Below are 19,155 nucleotides of genomic sequence, written 5' to 3'. Positions count from 1 at the left end.
AGTTCTTTTTCATTGGTTCCTTCCTATGAACGCAGCTATGATGCCCTGACTTTAAAAGAAACCACAAAGCCTAATCATCATGTTATCTCCAGACTTAGTCTGCTCTTGGAACCCTTCACTCTTGCCCCCTTTTTATTCTCCTCTTGTAATAGCTTCCACATGCTCATGCAAAAGCATGGCACATTTTTTAAATCCTTGGCATAGAAATCAATTAAGCAAAGCGGCCGGGACTTCACAGCAGCACTGGAGCAGGAGAAGCGATTTAGAAACGCGGCGATCTTACTTTACAAATTGTGACCCGATCTTGAGCTCAAGCCCACAAAGGAGAGGAATGAACCAAAACACAAAGTAACACTTCGTGTGGAATGGAGATGATCATGGGGTTCTCTTTTGAGGGGAGCCCATGTCGAAAAAGGAAGGTGTACGTCATCTTCAAAAATGGCAAATAATCACGTTAGTCTGTTTCTGTTGCTGTCCAGGAGGCAGATCCAAAAGCAACAGTACAGCCAATGAAAATGTCACAAAATAGTGAGCAAGCTTTTGCGTTACCTATGGATGGATGCTACCCAAGTGAATGAGTGGTGAGATGAGAGAGAGAGAGAAAAGAAATGTTCCTGGGCATTATGAAGAAAGCCCTGGGCCACACCAACGCCATATATTTAAAAGACACCTACACCACTTTAAAAGCCATGGCATCCCCCCCCCCCCAAATCCTGGGAACTGCAGTTTGCTTTGGATGCTGGGATTTGTAGCTCTGTGTGTGGGGGCGGTCCTGCTCTCAGCACCATTAACAAACTACTGTTCCCAGAATTCTTTGGGTGAAGCCATGACTGTTCAAGTGGTGTGGATGTGACCTGCCTACATTTGGTGAGATAGCCTGGTGCATAAGAGTACAAACTAAAGCTGTGATCCCATGAATACCTCCGAGAGAGTAGAGGTAGTATTCAGCTAACTCAGAGTGCATGGAAATGAATGAACATGGTTAAGTTCTGGATAACTTGAAAACTTGCTCATGCTTTTGTGACATTTTATTTGGCCTAATAAAGTTTTTTTAAAAAAAATAAAAAAGGATTACTTTTTATTATTTATTTATTTATCCAGCTATAAATCGGACACGGGTGGCGCTGTGGATTAAACCACAGAGCCTAGGGCTTGCCGATCAGAAGGTCGGCGGTTTGAATACCCGTGATGGGGTGAGCTCCCGTTGCTCAGTCCCTGCTCCTGCCAACCTAGCAGTTCAAAAGCACCAGTAGAGAAATAGGCACTGCTCCTGCAGGAAGGTAAACTGCGTTTCCGTGCACTGCTCTGGTTCGCCAGAAGCGGCTTAGTCATGCTGGCCACATGACCCAGAAGCTGTATGCCGGCTCCCTCGTCCAGTAAAGCGAGATGAGTGCCGCAACCCTAGAGTTGGCTGCGAGTGGACCTAATGGTCAGGGGTCCCTTTACCTTTACTAGCTATAAATAAAAAATCATAAGATATTGGTATATATTAGCAATGCATGTGAATTATTGTTCTAGTTAATAAATACATTTTAAGCCATAGCTAGAACATTAAGAGTATGACTTTTTAAATAAAAAAAATGAATTTTATAAATTATTCATTTAGTTAAAAATACATATAGACTGCCCCTCATACAAAATCCCAGTCTGGTGTACAACAAGATTTACAAAAGAGATAAAATACTATTAAAAACAGTACAGGATGATCATAAAAATGACATACGGTTCTCCAGCCGTAACTAGATTTTTTCCAGACATAACTTTCAACATGTGCTATATAATAGTGAAACCGCTATAGAATAGAAAAGCGAACTCTGTTATAACTATGAACAAAGCTTTTTGATCCGACGTGTATTCCTGCTATGTCTCTCCCAATAACGAATATGGGATTAATGAGTCCTGCACTTCGTTATTTATTGGAACAACAAAGTGGCCTAATAAAGGTATTTCTAAAAGTTTGTGGATTTTTGTCTTGCAGACCAACATTGCTACATTTGCTTTTTGCATAAACCAAAACATGACATGCTCTTTGGATATTGTAGAGCAGCCTTCATCAGCCAGATGTTTTGGACTACAACACCTATCAGTCCCAAGTTGAACGTTGTCATCCACAACATCTGGAGAGCACCGGGCTGGTGACAGCTGTTGCAGAGAGAGCAGCCACAATTCTTTACCTTAACTGAAGCCAAGAGAAGCAACTCTGAAGAGCATGCCTTGAAGACTGGGATCAACCTTCAGCACCATTCCTTGTGTCTGCATCTTAACAGGCAGGTGTTCCCTTCCTGCCGCCTGAAAGCTGTAGCCTGGCCCCCAACAAACAGTGCTGTTGTAAAGTTTAAGGGCATATCTACACCACAGATTGAATGTGGTATGAAAGATGTTCCATTTCCTCAAGAAACCCCAGGGAAATATAGTCCGGGGCAGGTGGGCAGAGAAGCGATCTCTATCAGAGAATCTCAACATCCTCACCAAACTACCAAATAAGTACTTGTGGAAAGCCAGGGTTGTGAAACTGGTATAAAATGGATGCAAATGTGTAGGCCATGTGCAACTGCAGATTTGAACCAGGTGAAAACTGGTTGATTTCCATGGATTCTCTCAAAATATTCTGGAGGCTGTTTGTTCTGGATACGGACAGTTGTTTGTTAAGAGATCTCAGCTGCCTCGCAGAACTATTCCTGGGATGAGAACAATTGGAAGGATAACAACAGGAAGATTTAAAGAAGGAACTATTGGAAACTCAAGGCAGTAGAAACATAAGATGATTGGACCCCACTGAACTTGAAGCATGGGAAGCCCTGACAAAAATTTATAATTTGGCAAAATATTTCGACTATATGATATGTATTTGTATAATTTGGAATATTTAATGTGATCTGATTGGATTGTTAAAATGGAAAACTTAATAAAAATATTTTTTAAAAAAGAGAAAAATTCCAATGTAAAGTAGTTTTAAAATGGTAGCAGTAACTCCACAAGCATAAAGGCTCTTTTCCTGACTGGGTTCAAATTTGATTTCTGCTGGGTGGCTCTCCGCTGGGTGAAGGACCTCTGATCAGATGGCTCTTATGAGTTGGAGACACCGTTGCGAGATGCACCTTCGTGGAGAGCCTGCTTCCGCCATTCCAAGAGTGTGAAATACCTCTTTCATGAAACAAGCAAAGCTGATAGATTTCATTGTAGCTTTTAAGCAGCTAAATGCTAGTTAAAACCTGTAAACATGTCCACATGCCTTCCTCTAAGCAGTGAGGTTCTTAATGTGTGGCGCCTCCTGGATTAAGGAAGATCATTCATGCAGCTACGCCGGGGAACCAGCCGGGACTTTAGCCCTAGATACAGTTATACTTATTGTCATATTTCTATATACCCAAGCTATTCTTTGTGATGGAAAGGAGGTGGGTGCCGCAATCGGGGGTTGATCAAGGAGCTGGTGGAAACCTAGACATGATTAACATGCGGCGTGTGTGTTTGTGACTTTGCCAAACCTTTACTGGGTCTAAGGCCAGTTTTGTGAATTTCTGTGCACATATGCAGTACTTGCATGCAGTAGAAATCAGTGATCAGTGTTGGTTTTTACCAAGGTTAGTGGGCCTCCAGATTATGTTGGACTCCTCCTCTCAGTGGATGCAGCCACCATAAACAGTGGTCAGGGAGAGGATGGGAGCTGCAGTCCATCAACATCTGGAGGGCCAAAGTTTCCCCATCCCTAGTTAAAACCAAGTCCTCTTAAATGCTACTTCTCCTGAGATGTTTTGTGGGGACGCGGGTGGTGCTGTGGGTTAAACCACAGAGCCTAGGATTTGCCAATCAGAAGGTTCGAATCTCCACGACGGGGTGAGCTCCTGTTGCTCGGTCCCTGCTCCTGCCAACCTAGCAGTTCGAAAGTATGTCAAAGCGCAAGTAGATAAATAGGTACTGCTCCGGAGGGAAGGTAAACGGTGTTTCTGTGCACTGCTCTGGTTCGCCAGAAGCGGCTTAGTCATGCTGGCCACATGACCCGGAAGCTGTAGGCCGGCTCCCTCGGCCAATAAAGCGAGATGAGCGCCGCAACCCCAGGGTCGGTCACGACTGGCCCTAATGGTCAGGGGTCCCTTTACCTTATGGATGCCTGAGTAAAATGCTCACTTTTTCCTTTCAGAACCCCCCCCCCCCACACAAACAATCTTCAAAGGGAAATTTTGACCCCTTCAGAAGACATTCTTCATGGACTCAAAGCTCATCCTTTATGAACTTCATATGACACACGTAACAAGAGCCCCGCTGGATCAAGCCAAAGGCTCATCATAGTCCGGCATTCTCTTCTCTCAATGGCCAGCCAAATATCTATGGGAAGCCTGCAAGGGGAATCTTGAGTGCGACAGCCCTTACTGCAATTGTAACTCCCAGCAACTCGTATTCAGAGGCGTACTGGGTTTAGGACATAGACGTTGTGCCTAGTAGCCACTGACCTTCTGTGAAAATCAGTCTAATCTACTTTTAAAGCCATCCAGATGAGCGGCCATCACTACTTCTTGTTGAGAGGAAATGCCATAGCTCAACTATGTATTATGAAGAAGTGCCTTTTTTGTGTCTGTCCTGAATCTTTCAACGTTCAGCTTCACAGCATGCCCCTGAGTTCTAGTGTTCTATATCCATTTTCTCCACACCTCAGCTCAGTCATGTCCCTCCCTTACTCACCTTAAATTGAGATCCCAAGGGTTGAACCTGCGCCTTCTGCATGCCCAGCAGATGTTCTACCACAGAGCTATGAATCTTCCTGTATAACTCATAAGGATACCTAATGCAGTCAAGAATGACTGGAAGATTGGCTGCCCTTTGCAAACTAAAGTTGCAGTCAATTGGTTTTTAAAAAAACAATTATCTTTGTATGATCTTTATCATGATTTTCTTGTAAAGAGATATTAAACCCCACAGGGGGTGATATAGACTGGGGTGTGCATGTGTATGTGTGAGAGAGGTGTGTGTGTGTGTGTGTGTGTGTGTGTGTGTGTCTACTGTGTTTGTCTGTATACAGTACATGCAAATTATGTTATATACAAATACACATACATAGGCACACATGTAGAAATCCCATTGTTTAGATTTCTGTCACAAGCCATGAGAATATTTAATTTTCTTTTATCTCTGGGGTTTTCATTATCATTTAAATTTCATTTCACACTAATTGATCTGGGATTAGCAAAGCCATTATTCAGAAATCAGACTTAAGACGAGCCAGAATGTGATGAATAATTCATAACACCCAATTACATGTTACGAACCCGGTGTACTTTAAAAAAAAAAAAAAACTTGCTTCAAACTTCCAGTCTGTTGTGAAATGAAATGACGCGTAGGCACTTAAGAGTCAAGCAACAGCACCACGCTCTCTTAGCGCAGCTGTGCTCTCTGAACCTTGCCACCTCCTTGCTTCAAACTCAAGTCTTAAACACGGGGGAGGGGGAGGGAGAACTGGCTTTCAGAATATCCAGAAACTACAGATCACCTTGTCCTCAAGAAAAAAAGTGAAGAGAAGCCCTGGGGAGAGAAAAAGAAAGAAAAAGAAAAGAGCAGAAGTAACTTGATGAGCCAGAGAATGCAGTTTAGCAGGGAAATGTGGCACCAGAGCATGCCGCCTGATAGCTAAATTCTAATGCATAGTGAAAAGATGTGTGTGTTTGGCAGAGAAGCTGTGGCTGGGCTCATATAGTATTTTTCTCCCATCCTGAGATACATTATCAGGAGGAAGATGAGTGATTGACTTGCCAAGGGATGCTTGCAGAAGGAAATATCCTGGTGCCCCTGTTGAGAAGCCTTCAGGAACATAGGAAGCTGTCCATGTGGTTCAGTATTATCCACAATGACCAGGCAGCTGCTTTCTGGGGTTTCAGGCAGCGCTCTCTCCCAGCCATACCTGGGTGGACATGGGACCTTCTGCATGCAAATCAGATGCTCTTTTAGTGAATTACAGCCCTTCCTCCCTGATCAGAACAGCAGCCATCTTTTCTTTTAAAAAAAGTGCCTCATATGAGTGCATATGAAAATTGACATGTGGGAACTGACCGTGGGAGCTGCTTAAACACTACCTTTTCCCAGGGGGCAGGAGAGCTTGTGGGTGTACCCCAGTGACAGCAGGGAGCTCCAGGGCAGGGGCGTGTGCAGTCAGTTCTGGTGTGAGCTTAAGTTAAAGAGATAGCAGCAGAAGTGAAAGTCCTACCGCTACCTATAAATACACTGGTGAGTGGGACTGGTTGCCCGTCTTCCATTTCTGTATTTTGGATCTGCTAGTAGTAATTATTATGGTCCTCATATGTAAGTTGTTAAGTTCATGCTTCCTTTAAAAAACGAAAACAAAACCATTATGTCCTATGGAATTGTTTTGTGCTGCTTTAAAACGTGGGTTTTTGTTTTGGTTTTTGTTTGTGATATTTTTAGGATGTTGTAAACCACTCAGAAGTTTCTTTGAAATATGGAGTGGAATACTAATTGCCTAAATAAATACATTCTGCAGATGTGGAAGTCGTATCTGTAACATTTCAAGGGGCAGTTTTTTGCTTAGTTCCGCGAAAGGGCCACTGTGACCATGAGCTCCCTGCATTTGAATAGAAAAGTGAAATACCAATAACAATAATAATAGTAACAACAACAACAACAACAGCAACAATACCACTGGCCTGTTGTGTCAGTTCATAAACATTTAGCCCTAAGTGCAGACATGGAAGTAACCTTTGCACTTTGGACTAAGGCAGCAGGTACCTCTCTAACCTTTTATTTAATATAACAGCCTTATTTAATAAAGCAGCCTTGAACCAGTATTGCCTAGGAATGCTTAGAAACAAACAAACAAACAAAAATCAGTATTTTGAAATAAGTAGTTAAACCCTAGGCATAAACCTGCTGCTTAATCTCAGGAACCTCCATGCACAATTTGGTTAAAATCAGTGCCATTCTGAAATGTTCAGTCCACCATCCTGATTCAAAATGGCATCTGGTTGTATCCAAACGTCGGCGAAAACCCGTTTCCTTCGCTCAGTGACCATGCAAAATTTGGTTACGACATATTTTTAAAAATGCATAGCGAGTGAGCGACTTTTCAAAATATATCGTGCGTGTTATACATATGTATCATTTAATGGACTTCTGGCTTGCTCTTCAGAGTAAAAAACAAAAACGCTCCACCCTTTTGAAAAGACAGGTTTTAAAGGAAAACAATAAACAAATTCTAAACAGCAAGTCCGATAGCAGCAGCAGATCATCCCTCCGTTAAAAGCACAGTGCGCCCAAATGAGCGCAGTGCAGACGGGAATAAGGAAATCTCCGCAGGCCTCCCCCAAGTCTGCATTCTTGAGTTATTCCGCTCCCGCCGCCGAAGCGCCTCTGTGGCTCGCGCCTGCCGCATCCTCGCGGCAGCCGCTAGGTGGCAGTCTTCGTCTTCCCTTGCCACTCCTCTCCGGGAATCTCCCGATCCCTTATCAGGGCAGCAGCGTACGAAGGCGATGCCTTGGCGCGAGCAACAGGCAGCATCTCCCTCCCTCCCCTTGAATGGGCCGCTTGCGAGCTCCCTTTTACCTGCGCGTGGAATGTCTTGCGCAATCCCTTCTCTCTCCTCGCCGAAATCCAAACTCTCCCTTCCTTCCACCCGCCTCCTCCCCCGCACGTCCCCCCCCGCATCTACACGAACACCCCCACTTTGCAATCCTACCCACTGGACAGTGGTCGCCCCCCCCATTAGAGCGCAGCAGCGGCAGCAGCAGCCCCACCTTCTCCGTCCCGGGACCTTTCATCTGCGGGAAGTTTTATGACACTTGGTTGAATGTGCAAAGTTTTTAATTAGACTCGCCAGACAGCCCGAGGCAGCAGTAGCGCCACGAAGTCTTCATGCTTCCCCTCTGCTTCTCTCTCCCTTCCAGCACAACAAGCCGCTCTACTCCTTTGAAGACAATGCCGACTATGTCTACGATGTCATGTGGTCACCAGTGCATCCCGCGCTCTTTGCCTGCGTGGATGGGATGGGCCGCTTGGATCTCTGGAACCTGAATAATGACACAGAGGTGAGGAGGGAGAAGGATCGGGGCCTGGGAGCTGACATTTTCTGCTGGGTTGCCATTATTATTATTATTATTTCATCTTACCCCTTCTCTTCAAATTGGGAGGGAAGGAGAAGAAACCACCTTCGTTAGAAACAGGCTTCCACCCCAAATTCTGTGCTTGCTAATTTCATCAGTTTCCAAGGGTCCTTTTCTGGGTGCCACCAGACCTGCCTGGTGGTGTCCCCCTCCTCCTTTGGCCAGAGACAAAGGGCAAGTCCACAGCACGTTTAATGCACACGACTTCCCCCCAAGAATCCCCGGGAACTACAGTTTCAGGATGCTGGGAATTGTAGCGTGCTGTGCAGGGAAACTGCAGTTCCCAGGCTTCTTCGGGTGTGCTTTAAATTGGTGGGGTGTGGTTACACCCAGGATCCTCCTACCTGCTTGCTCCTTCCAACTTCTGCCTCCCATGATGATTTGTAGGCTTCTTGATCCTCCCAGTGGGAGACAAGGCGCTGCCCTTCTTTGGTTGTTGGACTCTAACTTCCGTCAACCCCGGCTAGCATGGCCGGTGCTCAGGCTAGCAACATCTGGCAGGCCGCAGGCATACCCTGTAAGCACCACTTCATCCTTCACTCATACTCTTTCTTGGCGACAACTCTAGGGGAATATGAAACCCACCAGAATGTTACTATGGGGGGGGGGGACGACCTCTCTGGTAGGATGAACATAGACATTGAGCAGGCATGGCCAAACTTGGCCCTCCAGATGTTTTGGGACTACAACTCCCATCATCCCTAGCTAACAGTGGTCAGGGATGATGGGAGTTGTAGTCCCAAAACATCTGGAGGGCCGAGTTTGGCCATGCCTGAGAAGGCGGTTGGAGGCAGTAATACTTCTGAAAAACCAGTTGCTACAGAGATCTCGAGGAGGGAGAGTTCTCTTGTGGTGCTTGAGGGTTTCCCGCAAGCACCTAGTCGGCCACTGGGAGGACAGGATGCTAGACTAGATGGGCCAATGGTCTGATCCTGGCTCCTCGTATGCTCTTACGTTCAAGCAAGAGACAAGCTTGTAACTTGCTTTGTGCAAAAACTATTGTTGTTGTTAATTTGTGATCCCTATTGTCTTGGTTCATCGCTGGCACCACCCTAACATTAAGCTAAGCCCTGTAAGGAAGGCGAGGGAGGCTGTGTCTTTGCCCAGGGGCTCTAAATCAAACGTGGCATCTTAGCACATTCATCCCAAAGCCTTCTGCCCCAGATTAAAGGCATGGCACAGATTCCTTCCTTCTCTTGTGCAGAGTTGATTCACCTTTTCAAAAAGATTGGGTGTGTCGGGGCTGATTTATTCACCTGCACTTCTGCCCCCCCCCCCATTTATTTGTTTTCTTCTGCATGCCCTGTGAGGAATTTAGAGCATCTCCCCCTCCCCCCCTCCTGTCCTAGTGGTGGCAGGTTTTGGAAGTTTCACATGCCTCTGAAACTCTGCACCACATGTTGCAGAGGAGTTGCACAAGTTGCGCTTTCTCACGTTGCCAAGAAGGACAAAAAGGGAAGCCTAGCCACAGACCTGCACCTTACATTTAAAGCACATTCAGTGCACATTTTAAACACCTGACTTACCTCAAAGAATCCCGGGAACTGTAGTTTGTCCAGGGTGCTTGGCTCTGTGGAGGAACTACAGTTCCCAGAATTATTTGGGTGAAATCGCATGCTTTCAACGAGGGTGGAATGTGCTTTAAATGTATGGTGTGGAATAAATAATAATAAATAAATCTGTCCTGAGTCACAGGTCCAGCCTTCTTCCTGGCTTGCAGCAGCTCTTCATTATTTCTCCTTTTGTGAATGTCTCCCCCCCCCCTCTAGGACTGTATATGCAGCATACATTTCAAACGCTTCTGCCAGCTCAGCCAAGAATCCTGGGACCTGTAGTTTGTGTGGGTGCTGGGAGTTGTAGCTCTGAGAGGGGTAAACTACAGTTCTTAAGATTTTTTGGGGAAAGACGTGCCGCTTTAAAATGTATGGTGTGTACAAGGCCTGAGGGGGGGTAGGTTACAGCTGTCCCGCAAGCCCTTGGAACCTGCAGGGAAGCAGATTTTGGTGAGAATTTAGGAGGAAATTGCTAAAGGCAAGACCTGTTTGTCAGCGGAACAGGCTGCCTTGAAGAGATGTTGGACTCTCCTTTGTTGAAAGTACTTAAGCAGACGCTGGACAGCCACCTGCCGGTACGTAGTGCTGCAGTTGCCTCTTCCATATTTACCTGGGAGTAAACCCCATTGAATTCAGTGGGACTTAACTTCTGGTTAAACTTGCATAAGATTGGGCTTTAAGGCCATTAAATCTTTGTACACTTACTTGAGATTAAGCTCTGAAATTAGCAATACCTCCTTCTGCACAAACATCTATGCAGCATTTGGGGTATGTTGCTATATTCCTAAGCACACATACAGCCTGATCCTATTGATCGTTTACTTGAAAATAGGTTCCCTTGAGTTCAATGGGACTTACTCCTAGATAAGTGTGGTGCTTCATTTAGAAGATAACTGACCCTGAAATTTGATGAATGTGTCTTAAATCTTCAGCATTCTTGAGGAGGTACAGTAACAAGGGCTGGATGATCTTCCTTTGACCGGGGTGCTGGAGTGGCTAGAACCAGAAAGGTCTGCGTTCAAATCCTTGCCCAAAAGCCATGGGCCAGTCACACTTGCAGCCTTGCAGGGCTGGTGGGAGAATAAAAGGAATGCCAGGGAAGAACAATATAGGCGGCCCTCAGATCCTTGGAGGAAAGATGAGATGAAACTGCATAAGTGAATAATAAACATCATTAGAATAGAAAATAACCACTAGAGAAGTCCAGATTTTACAAAGTGCCCCTTGCCTTATTTTCATACTAGTAAGTATATAATACAAACAAATTTGTGAAAGTAAGTACTGATAAAAGAAGATTATTAATTAAGAAGCAGCTGCATTAAACTCTTGGGTATATTTCTGAGTGATTTTATTAAGTCTTTCTTGCTGGTTTTTTTGGGGGGGGTGTTGTTGAGTGTTTTATCGTTTTTGAGTTTCCTAATTTGAATGGAGTGCTTAAAACACTTTCAGAGTGCACTAGGCTTCTTTGATACATTTATAATTTGCCTCCCTCAAACTGCTGTCCTGTAAGGGCCTGGTCTACCAACTCATCAGGAGGAGAAAGAAAGGAGTTTGTAAGGCAGTAGAGCGGACATAGAATAAACGTTTATTCAGTGCTCCAGTATGTAAAACAACAGCATCAAAAGCTACCTGCAGAGTGCAATACCAGCACACAGGGAGCAGACAGACCTTCTCCTTGATTTGCTAGCTTTTTCATTGAAGGGAATAGTAATAATAATAATAATAATAATAATAATAATAATAATAATAATAATAATAATACTAACCAGCATCCCCCAAACTGAAGTGATACAACCCATTCTGCTCCTTTTTGTCCTGATTGCATAGATCAGGTCTAAGTCAGTATTTTCCTAGCCTATCTGCCTGCAGATGCTAGGAGATGTGGCAGATATTTTGTCATTTTAAGGTGTGTCCATATTGCCTTTATTTTGAAGATGACATTCTGCCCAGAAAATTACAAAAAATTTTTTTTTGAGATATTCTGGTCAATAGCACATATATCAGGTGTGTCAATCATAATGTTGTCGTTCACAATGCAATTTTGTTTAATCAAATTGGTATGGGTTTTAATTATTGTTTGTTGGTTTTATTTGTATAATATTAGTATAATATCATTTTATAAACAGGGTTTCTTTGCGTGCTTTATTGTATTCTGCTGTGAAAATGTTCTTTTTAAACTGAGAAGTGGGCTATCAATTTACTAAATAAATAAATAAATTCTGTCTCTCTTTCCCCCTCCTCGCACCATTCATTCTTCCCTGCAGGATATATATTCTGCTCCTGGCCCAAACACACACAATTGCAAAGCTTCACATGCAATTAAAGCCTTCAAACATAAGATTTCCATACCAGTATTGGGGAGAAATTTAAAAATAGGAACCATACAGAGAAAACTCTGTTGCCCTGTTTAGCATCAGTGAAATGTTGAAGTCAGAAAGCTTTGTGAGAAAATATATTCTGTACATGAAAATCAATATCTCTTACCATAGCGGCTGCTGCTTTTTTTTGTTCTCTTACAATTTTGTCTCATGCCATTTTTGTATGAATTCAAGCAGCCTGCAGTTTTGCCTAATTTCCAGTTGTGAAATAACTGCGCCTAATTCAGATTTTACAGAAATTGTCCCTTGAACTTTTCCTTTGTAATCCTTCCCCCCACCCCCGCCCTGCGAGAACGGTCTTGTGATTGAACGTTCTAAATGCCACCACTGAGAATGGAACATGAAAAACCATTGCATCATGCAAGCTGCAAATATATTTTGTAGAAGGCTGTCCAGCAAACGTGCAGTTCAAATCCTATCAGAATTATAAGATAACCATAAGGCAGTGCGGATGAAAGAAACGAGGCTTGTAAAGCGGTTTGTGAGCTTAAAACACTATAGAAACGAATAATCGTGATAATAAATTTTAAGTTTCCTAATTGCAGAAAAATAGCTACGTTAGTCTGCAAGAGCAGAAAATCCAGAAAGTGCTCTGGCGCCACAGAGGCTTCAGGCAGGAGCTTTTAAGGCGAGACAGAGCTTAATTCATCAGTTGTATGTAAAAGACTCAAGAAGGTAGTGGATTTATATACTCGTGGATCGGGGCTGTAGTCAAGAAACCAACCAAGTTACCAAGGCAAAAGTAATAACTGCCAGTATTTTCTTCTACTTTTGTGCGTGTGGTTAATTCCTTCTTTCGTATGGCCTTAATATACATTTCAGTGAGAAGAAAACGCACATTTTTACTGCTCGTTGCCGTAAATCACCTTAGACAGGTAAGGAGGGACGAATACTGAAAACTGGATTGTCAAGTGGAGACTCGAGGTCTTTTGAAGTGCTCCGAGCAGGAAGCTGCAGAGCCGCCTTAATTATAAAGCCAGCAGCTGAAGGAGGATGTCTAGGGAGGGGTTTTCTCTCCAGCTTTTTCTTTTGGGGGAAGGAGCAAAGAGGAGCAGATCCCTACAGGTGTTACCATTAAGAGCCCTTACTATCAATGCCATAAGACTGTTAAGAGAAAAGTCCATTTTCTCAAAAAGCAGGCTGGAAAATACTTTATTTCCCCCCCCATCAAGGCTGTTGCAAATCTTCCCTGTTGTTATTGACATGGAAATTGCACTGTGATCAATGCTGTTAAAGCATGTGGGGCTGCGAGCAGGATTCACTTTGCTCTTATTTGTTTAATTTGGACCTTTAAATCTGTGCTAGGCAGATAAACTTTCCATTCCCCTTTCCTCTGGACATCAGCAGGAATAAATTCAGCACCAAGCCAGGAAAAAGCAATCAGAGACCTACCGTATCAGCCAAGAAGAAAACTCTTTAGCAACTGAAAGCGATGGTTCGTTTGATCCTTTGCCTGGCAATTCAGAACTTTAATAAAGAATACTAATGATGATGATTTTGTTTCTCCAGAAGTATCGAGCCATGCAGTCCAGCCCAAGCTAAGCCTTTTGATTTCAGTGGCACTGATAAGCATTTGCTTAAATCACTCCTGTTGAGAGCAAAGGAATAAGTGCTTTCATTTGAATCGTAACCCATTTTTCTTAAGACGTAACTGAACTATCGGATTGGATCGTTAGTAGATTAGAATGAAATTAGGTGTTTGCAAAAATAAAAAGTCTTGAAATGTTATCCTCTTCTCCACGATCCAGTTTGAACGGAAGTGCTTAAATCTGATTTAGGTTGCTATCCTAAACCCACAGAAGTTGTTTTGCTGAAAAGACTGGGTCTAGAATGTGGGCTCCGAATTGAGACAGTTTGGCAGGCTTCTGCAGGACTGCTAAATGTTTTAGAATGAGCTTGCTTTTTACCAATGTGTTTGGGATCAGACTGTTTAGCAGGTCAGCGGCCAAATACTGTGCCATCGCTGACTTGCAGATCAGAGTGTTAGCAATAGGAAAATGCACAGTGACTCTTTACAGGTGTGCTGGGTAAGGGATGGCCTTGCAGATCACAACGTGCCAGCCCACAAATCTGACTGACTGCCCCAAATATAATCATCAAAGTGGCAGGCCCAGTGAGCTGAGCTCCCAGAGGGAGTTGCTTCTTGCTTTCGGAATGTGACTAATCATGGTAAAGGGAATACGGGACAGGCCACAGCACAGTGCTCTGGATGCAGAAGATCCCTGATCCAGTTCCTGGCACCTGCAGTTAGGGCTCGGAGAAGGAATCTCTGTTGCCAGTCAGTGTACTGAGCTGCCTCCTGTATTCATAATGTTATTTATTTTCAAGATTTATAGCCCACCTTTTTATAAAATCCCCAAGGCAGTTTACAATCCAGATTTTGCATTCTATTAAGATGCAACAAAAACTATCAGTAAATAGTCACAAAAATGGAAAAGGGAACAAGAGCGTAAAAATACATTGCAGGTAAGACTCTGCAAGATCTTGCTGAAATAAAGATCTTCACCACCTGCTCAGCTCCAAGCAGTGACAGGGCTGGGGAGTTCTCCCTTGGGACACAGTTTGAAATCTTGGGGTGACACACCCAAAAAACTATTGCATGAAACCAGCTACGAGGTTCTAGTCACCCTAGTGAAATATTTAGGAATAGGGTTTTAGTCACTATTTCATAAACTTGTTTTATGGAAATAATTGCTTATCTTAACTTTCAAAAAATGTTGATGTGCATTCATTTTGCTTTAGTTCTTTTTTTTATAAAAAAAAAGTATCACAAAAGCTCCCTTTTCCTTTTCGCAAGTTTGGAACCAAAGGTCCATTTATGACAGCAAAGGGAATTTTCAAAGCTAAATAAATAAATAAAAATGTTCCTAGCAGGTATAAGGGCACATATCTAGTGGGTCACCCTAAGGTTGGTTATAGATTCAGGAAGTAGTGCATTCCCTGTCCTCTTCTCTCTCTCACACACAACACAACACAACACAACACAACACAACACAACACAACACAACACAACACAGCTCCAACTTGCAGAAATAGCGCCAGTCAATGATTTGGATCCAAACTTGCATTTATCTTGCAAGTGCCATCAACGATAAATCTATGGGATAGTATGAGAAAGTTTTAGAAATATTTAGCCATCCTTTTTTTCTTGTATGATTCTTTTTCATCTCTGAGGTTAATGCAAATCTCTAACAAACACGTTTATCTGATTTAGAGAAACGTTTTTCTGACTGTTGTTTTTTATTGACATGTTAGGTAGGTAGTGACACCATCGATTATAGCTCTTTTAAAGCCTAACTGCTGGACTATGGAGTGAAATATATAAAAGGCTTGCATTTGGTTCAGCGTAGCTTCCTGGCTTTAACAAAGGAAAAGCTTGCCATGTTTGATTTATATCCTCAAATGGATGCAACAACGCAAGCGGCAGAGGAGAACAAATGCAACGCTTCCATATTTCAGCATTCATCAGTTATACATTTCTGTCAGACTTGGAGCTGTAACACGTAGAAGAAGAAAACAAGAATTCTTGGGGGTCCTATCCAAAATATTTGAAGATTGCTTCTAGTCTACCTGGACTAGAATGATTATATATTTTAAATTAACTAAATATGCATATTTTTACCCATCACTTTTCCTCAATAAGGAATAAAACCTATTAAAATTAACAGTCCAACCCTACGTATGATTACTCATACAGAAAACCTGGTAGTAAGCTCCCCTATGTGCAATGGGGCTTACTCCCAAGTAACTGTATAGGACAGCAGCTTTAATGTCTGTTTGGTTACTGCGTAATTCTTCTTCTCCTTTTAAAGCACATCAAATATACGTAGATAAAATCTGTCATTTAATACATATTGTTGCATGTAGGTTGCTTCCCCTCCCTACACGTTTTAATTACAAATGCTTTGTCAAAACACAAAAGCTTTTAGTGTTTTATGAAGAAATGAATATAGAATTAAAATCGCTTCATAATTATACAAACGTTTCTAATTTAAATGGTAAGCATTTGGGAGGGGGTAGGACTGAAGAGATTAGAATACTTTGGATTAATTGTTCCTGATAGACTCATATGATCTTATTAACATTGTTTCCCTAACTACATTTACTTAGAAGTAAGTTTCATGTGATTTTCCGAAAAGCTTCTTAAGAACAGGTTGGGATGAAATTTCACAGAAATACACCCTGAGTGCGCTTAGTGGAATTTTTTTATTATTAAACTTATATACTTTCCATCAAAGGACCATGAGGTGGTTTGCAACATAAAACACAAATGTCAGTGTATTACATAATATACAATATAAAAATCAAAACAGTTCTGTAAATACAAGTATAATAATAAGAAATAGATTACTGTTGTTGTTGATTTCTATACTGTCTTTCATCTGAGGATCACAGGATGGTTTGCAATAACATAGTAACAAACAAAACCAATAACCCCTCACCCACCCAGTTTGAAAGGCCATAGATTGTTTAATTGGGCAAAGGCCTGGGAGAAGAGAAATGTTTTTGCCTGGTGCCTAAAGTTGAAGGCATCAGGCGAGCTTCTCTGGGGAGAGCATTCCACAAATCGGGAGCCACTGCAGAAAAGGCCTGTTTTTGTGTTGCTGCCCTCCAGGCCTTTTGTGGAGGAGGCACATGAAGAAGGGCCTCAAATAATGATCACAGGATCTGGGTTGGTTCATATGTGGAGAGGCAGTCCTTGAGGTATTGTGGTCCTGAGTCATTTTAAGCTTTATAGGTCAAAACCAGCACTTTGATTTAGGTCTGGAAACTCATTGGCAGCCAGTGCAGTTGTACAGTGGTACCTCAGGTTACAGACACTTCAGGTTACAGACTCCACTAACCCAGAAATAGTACCTCAGGTTCAGAACTTTGCTTCAGGATGAGAACAGAAATCGCATGACAGTGGCATGACGGTGGCAGGAGGCCCCATTAGCTAAAGTGGTACCTCAGGTTAAGAACAGTTTCAGGTTAAGAACGGACCTCCGGAACGAATTAAGTTCTTAACCCGAGGTACCACTGTATCAGGATCAGTGTGATATGCTTCAATTGTCTAGTCCCCGGTGAGCAACCTGGCCTCTGAATCCTGCACCAGCTGAGGTTTCTGAACCATCTTCAGAGTAAGTCCCACGTATAATGTGTTGCAGTAATCTCACCCAGAGGTTACCAGAGCATACTCATAACAGCAACAGCAGAAACAGAAAAGAAAATCAGCAGCGTGTCTGAAATAAAAAGGCAGTATACACATACAGAATCTTCTCTCTATCCAAAGTAGTGGCCCACAACTGGGATATTCCCTTTCCTCTCCCAGTATCTCACCTCGGGAGATCTTCACTTCCCTGCCTTCCACCATCTCTCTCCCACGTTCATGTGGGTTTGATTCTTGGCCACTAGTGGCATCCCAGAAGGGGAGACACCAGAGTCCTTGTGGTATCTTCTCCTCGAGGGGACTCCCACTGGTACTGGCCCCTCCAGCAGTGAATTGGAGATGGTGACCTTAGTAACCTTTGTTCCACAACTAGTCCAGGCTGTGGTTGAAATTCACACCACTCTTTTTCTAGTGTATGATGTCTATATTGAGCACCCTGATCACTGGAGCACATAGGAAACAATGGGTTTATTACATTTATTCATGGAATTCGAGGCGAGTGTACACAGGAGCTCATAAGCAGTTCCATACATTCAGGCTATGGATAGACCTGCTTTAGTGAAGTTGTTCCATCATGTGACCAGGGGTGGCCAACCTGCGATCTTCCAGAAATCATTGCATTCCAACTCCCATCAACCCCAGCCTGTGTAGACTATACTACTGCACTCCCAGCAACATCTGCAGAGCCTCAGGTTGCTCCCCTATGCTTTAGACTATGCCCTAGTCCCTCAAGAGAAGCTACAGAGTGTGTTGCCTGCATAGTTTTTCAGCAAAGCAGCACTCAGGACCAGACCAGCTTAGTTCTAGCAGGGCATAAAACACTTCCTCTGGGTAACAAGGGCTTAGCATCTCTGCAAGAGATGCAAAGGAAAATGAATAGCAAAAGGATTTTGAATGTCATAGATTTTTAGCTCATCTTCCTTTCGTTTCTGACCCTATCCTGTCTCGGCTAAACTAATTGCTCTAGGTCAGTAAAATGTTTACATGAAATCCCTTCAATCTCCTTTCAGCTTTCAGTTTATGCTCCATACCACATTTGAGCTCATTAATCCTTGCCACTCAGCTGAGTCATCCATCATCTTTTGATGTTCTGTTAGGCCACATTGAGAGAGAGAGAGAGAGAGAGAGAAAATAAAGCTGCAGTGGTTTTGGCATGTCCCAGAGCCAAACAAAGTTGTGTGTCACTTGCTGCCCCTTTATGTTTTGCCTGTCTTAAACCTCATCATTTCATTTGCTCTTCTGCTCCTCCCTTGCTACACCACGTGAGTGAACAACAATGGGTATTTCATTTCATTGTCTTTCATTTGCAAAGCAGTGGCTTTGTCAACATCCACATGAGAATTCTGTCTTTGATAGGTTCCAACGGCGAGCGTGACCATCGAAGGAGCTTCTGCCCTCAATCGTGTCCGTTGGGGCCAAGCTGGGAAAGAAGTGGCCGTTGGGGACTCCGAAGGAAGGATCTGGATCTATGATGTTGGAGAGGTACCTGTCTTTCTTCATAGATGCTTCGCATTCTTGCCATTTTTCTTGCAGCTTTGTAAATAAACATTTCACACTGGAGTAAGAAACACTTACCCATTTCATTGGCACAATGTGTTGATTCAAGCTGCAATCCAGCCACTTTCAAATCAGGCAGTTTTGCCATGGGTTTCAACTCATGGATACTTTAACCACACATTTAAATTTTATATATGACTTTTTTAAAAAAAAAGTCTATCCCACCCACTTTTATGAGTAATGAGTTGAATTCTGAGAGATGTCCAGAACTGATGGCCACATGGTAATCTGTACTGATGGCTTCATTATTACAAAAGTAGGGTCAACTAATGTGTCTAATGTTAGTCTAGTCATTTATTTATTCAGATTTCTAAGGGTGTGAAGTAGCCATGTTTAATGCAAAATACAGTAACAGCAAAGTTCATGATGCATATGGACACAATTGTGGCAATCCGGGGCTGGTTATGTGTTGTTTT

The 19,155-nt window shown here is 43.0% G+C and overlaps 1 protein-coding gene across 6 annotated transcripts in view; it reads left to right on the top strand.

Annotated features, from left to right (window-relative positions):
• The window catches only part of DYNC1I1 (dynein cytoplasmic 1 intermediate chain 1), a 234,983-nt gene that overhangs the window by 194,323 nt on the left and 21,505 nt on the right, over positions 1-19,155 (top strand). For all 6 annotated transcript variants that reach the window (XM_081164604.1, XM_081164609.1, XM_081164605.1 and 3 more), the window contains 2 exons: positions 7,887-8,027; positions 18,539-18,664. In XM_081164604.1, the coding sequence (XP_081020730.1) occupies positions 7,887-8,027; positions 18,539-18,664 (267 nt within the window). The remainder of the gene's footprint in view (positions 1-7,886; positions 8,028-18,538; positions 18,665-19,155) is intronic.

The sequence above is a fragment of the Podarcis bocagei genome (genome assembly GCF_964188305.1).
Source record: "Podarcis bocagei genome assembly, chromosome: 12".
NCBI lineage: Eukaryota > Metazoa > Chordata > Lepidosauria > Squamata > Lacertidae > Podarcis > Podarcis bocagei.
This window is presented reverse-complemented; position numbering and strand designations above follow the sequence as displayed.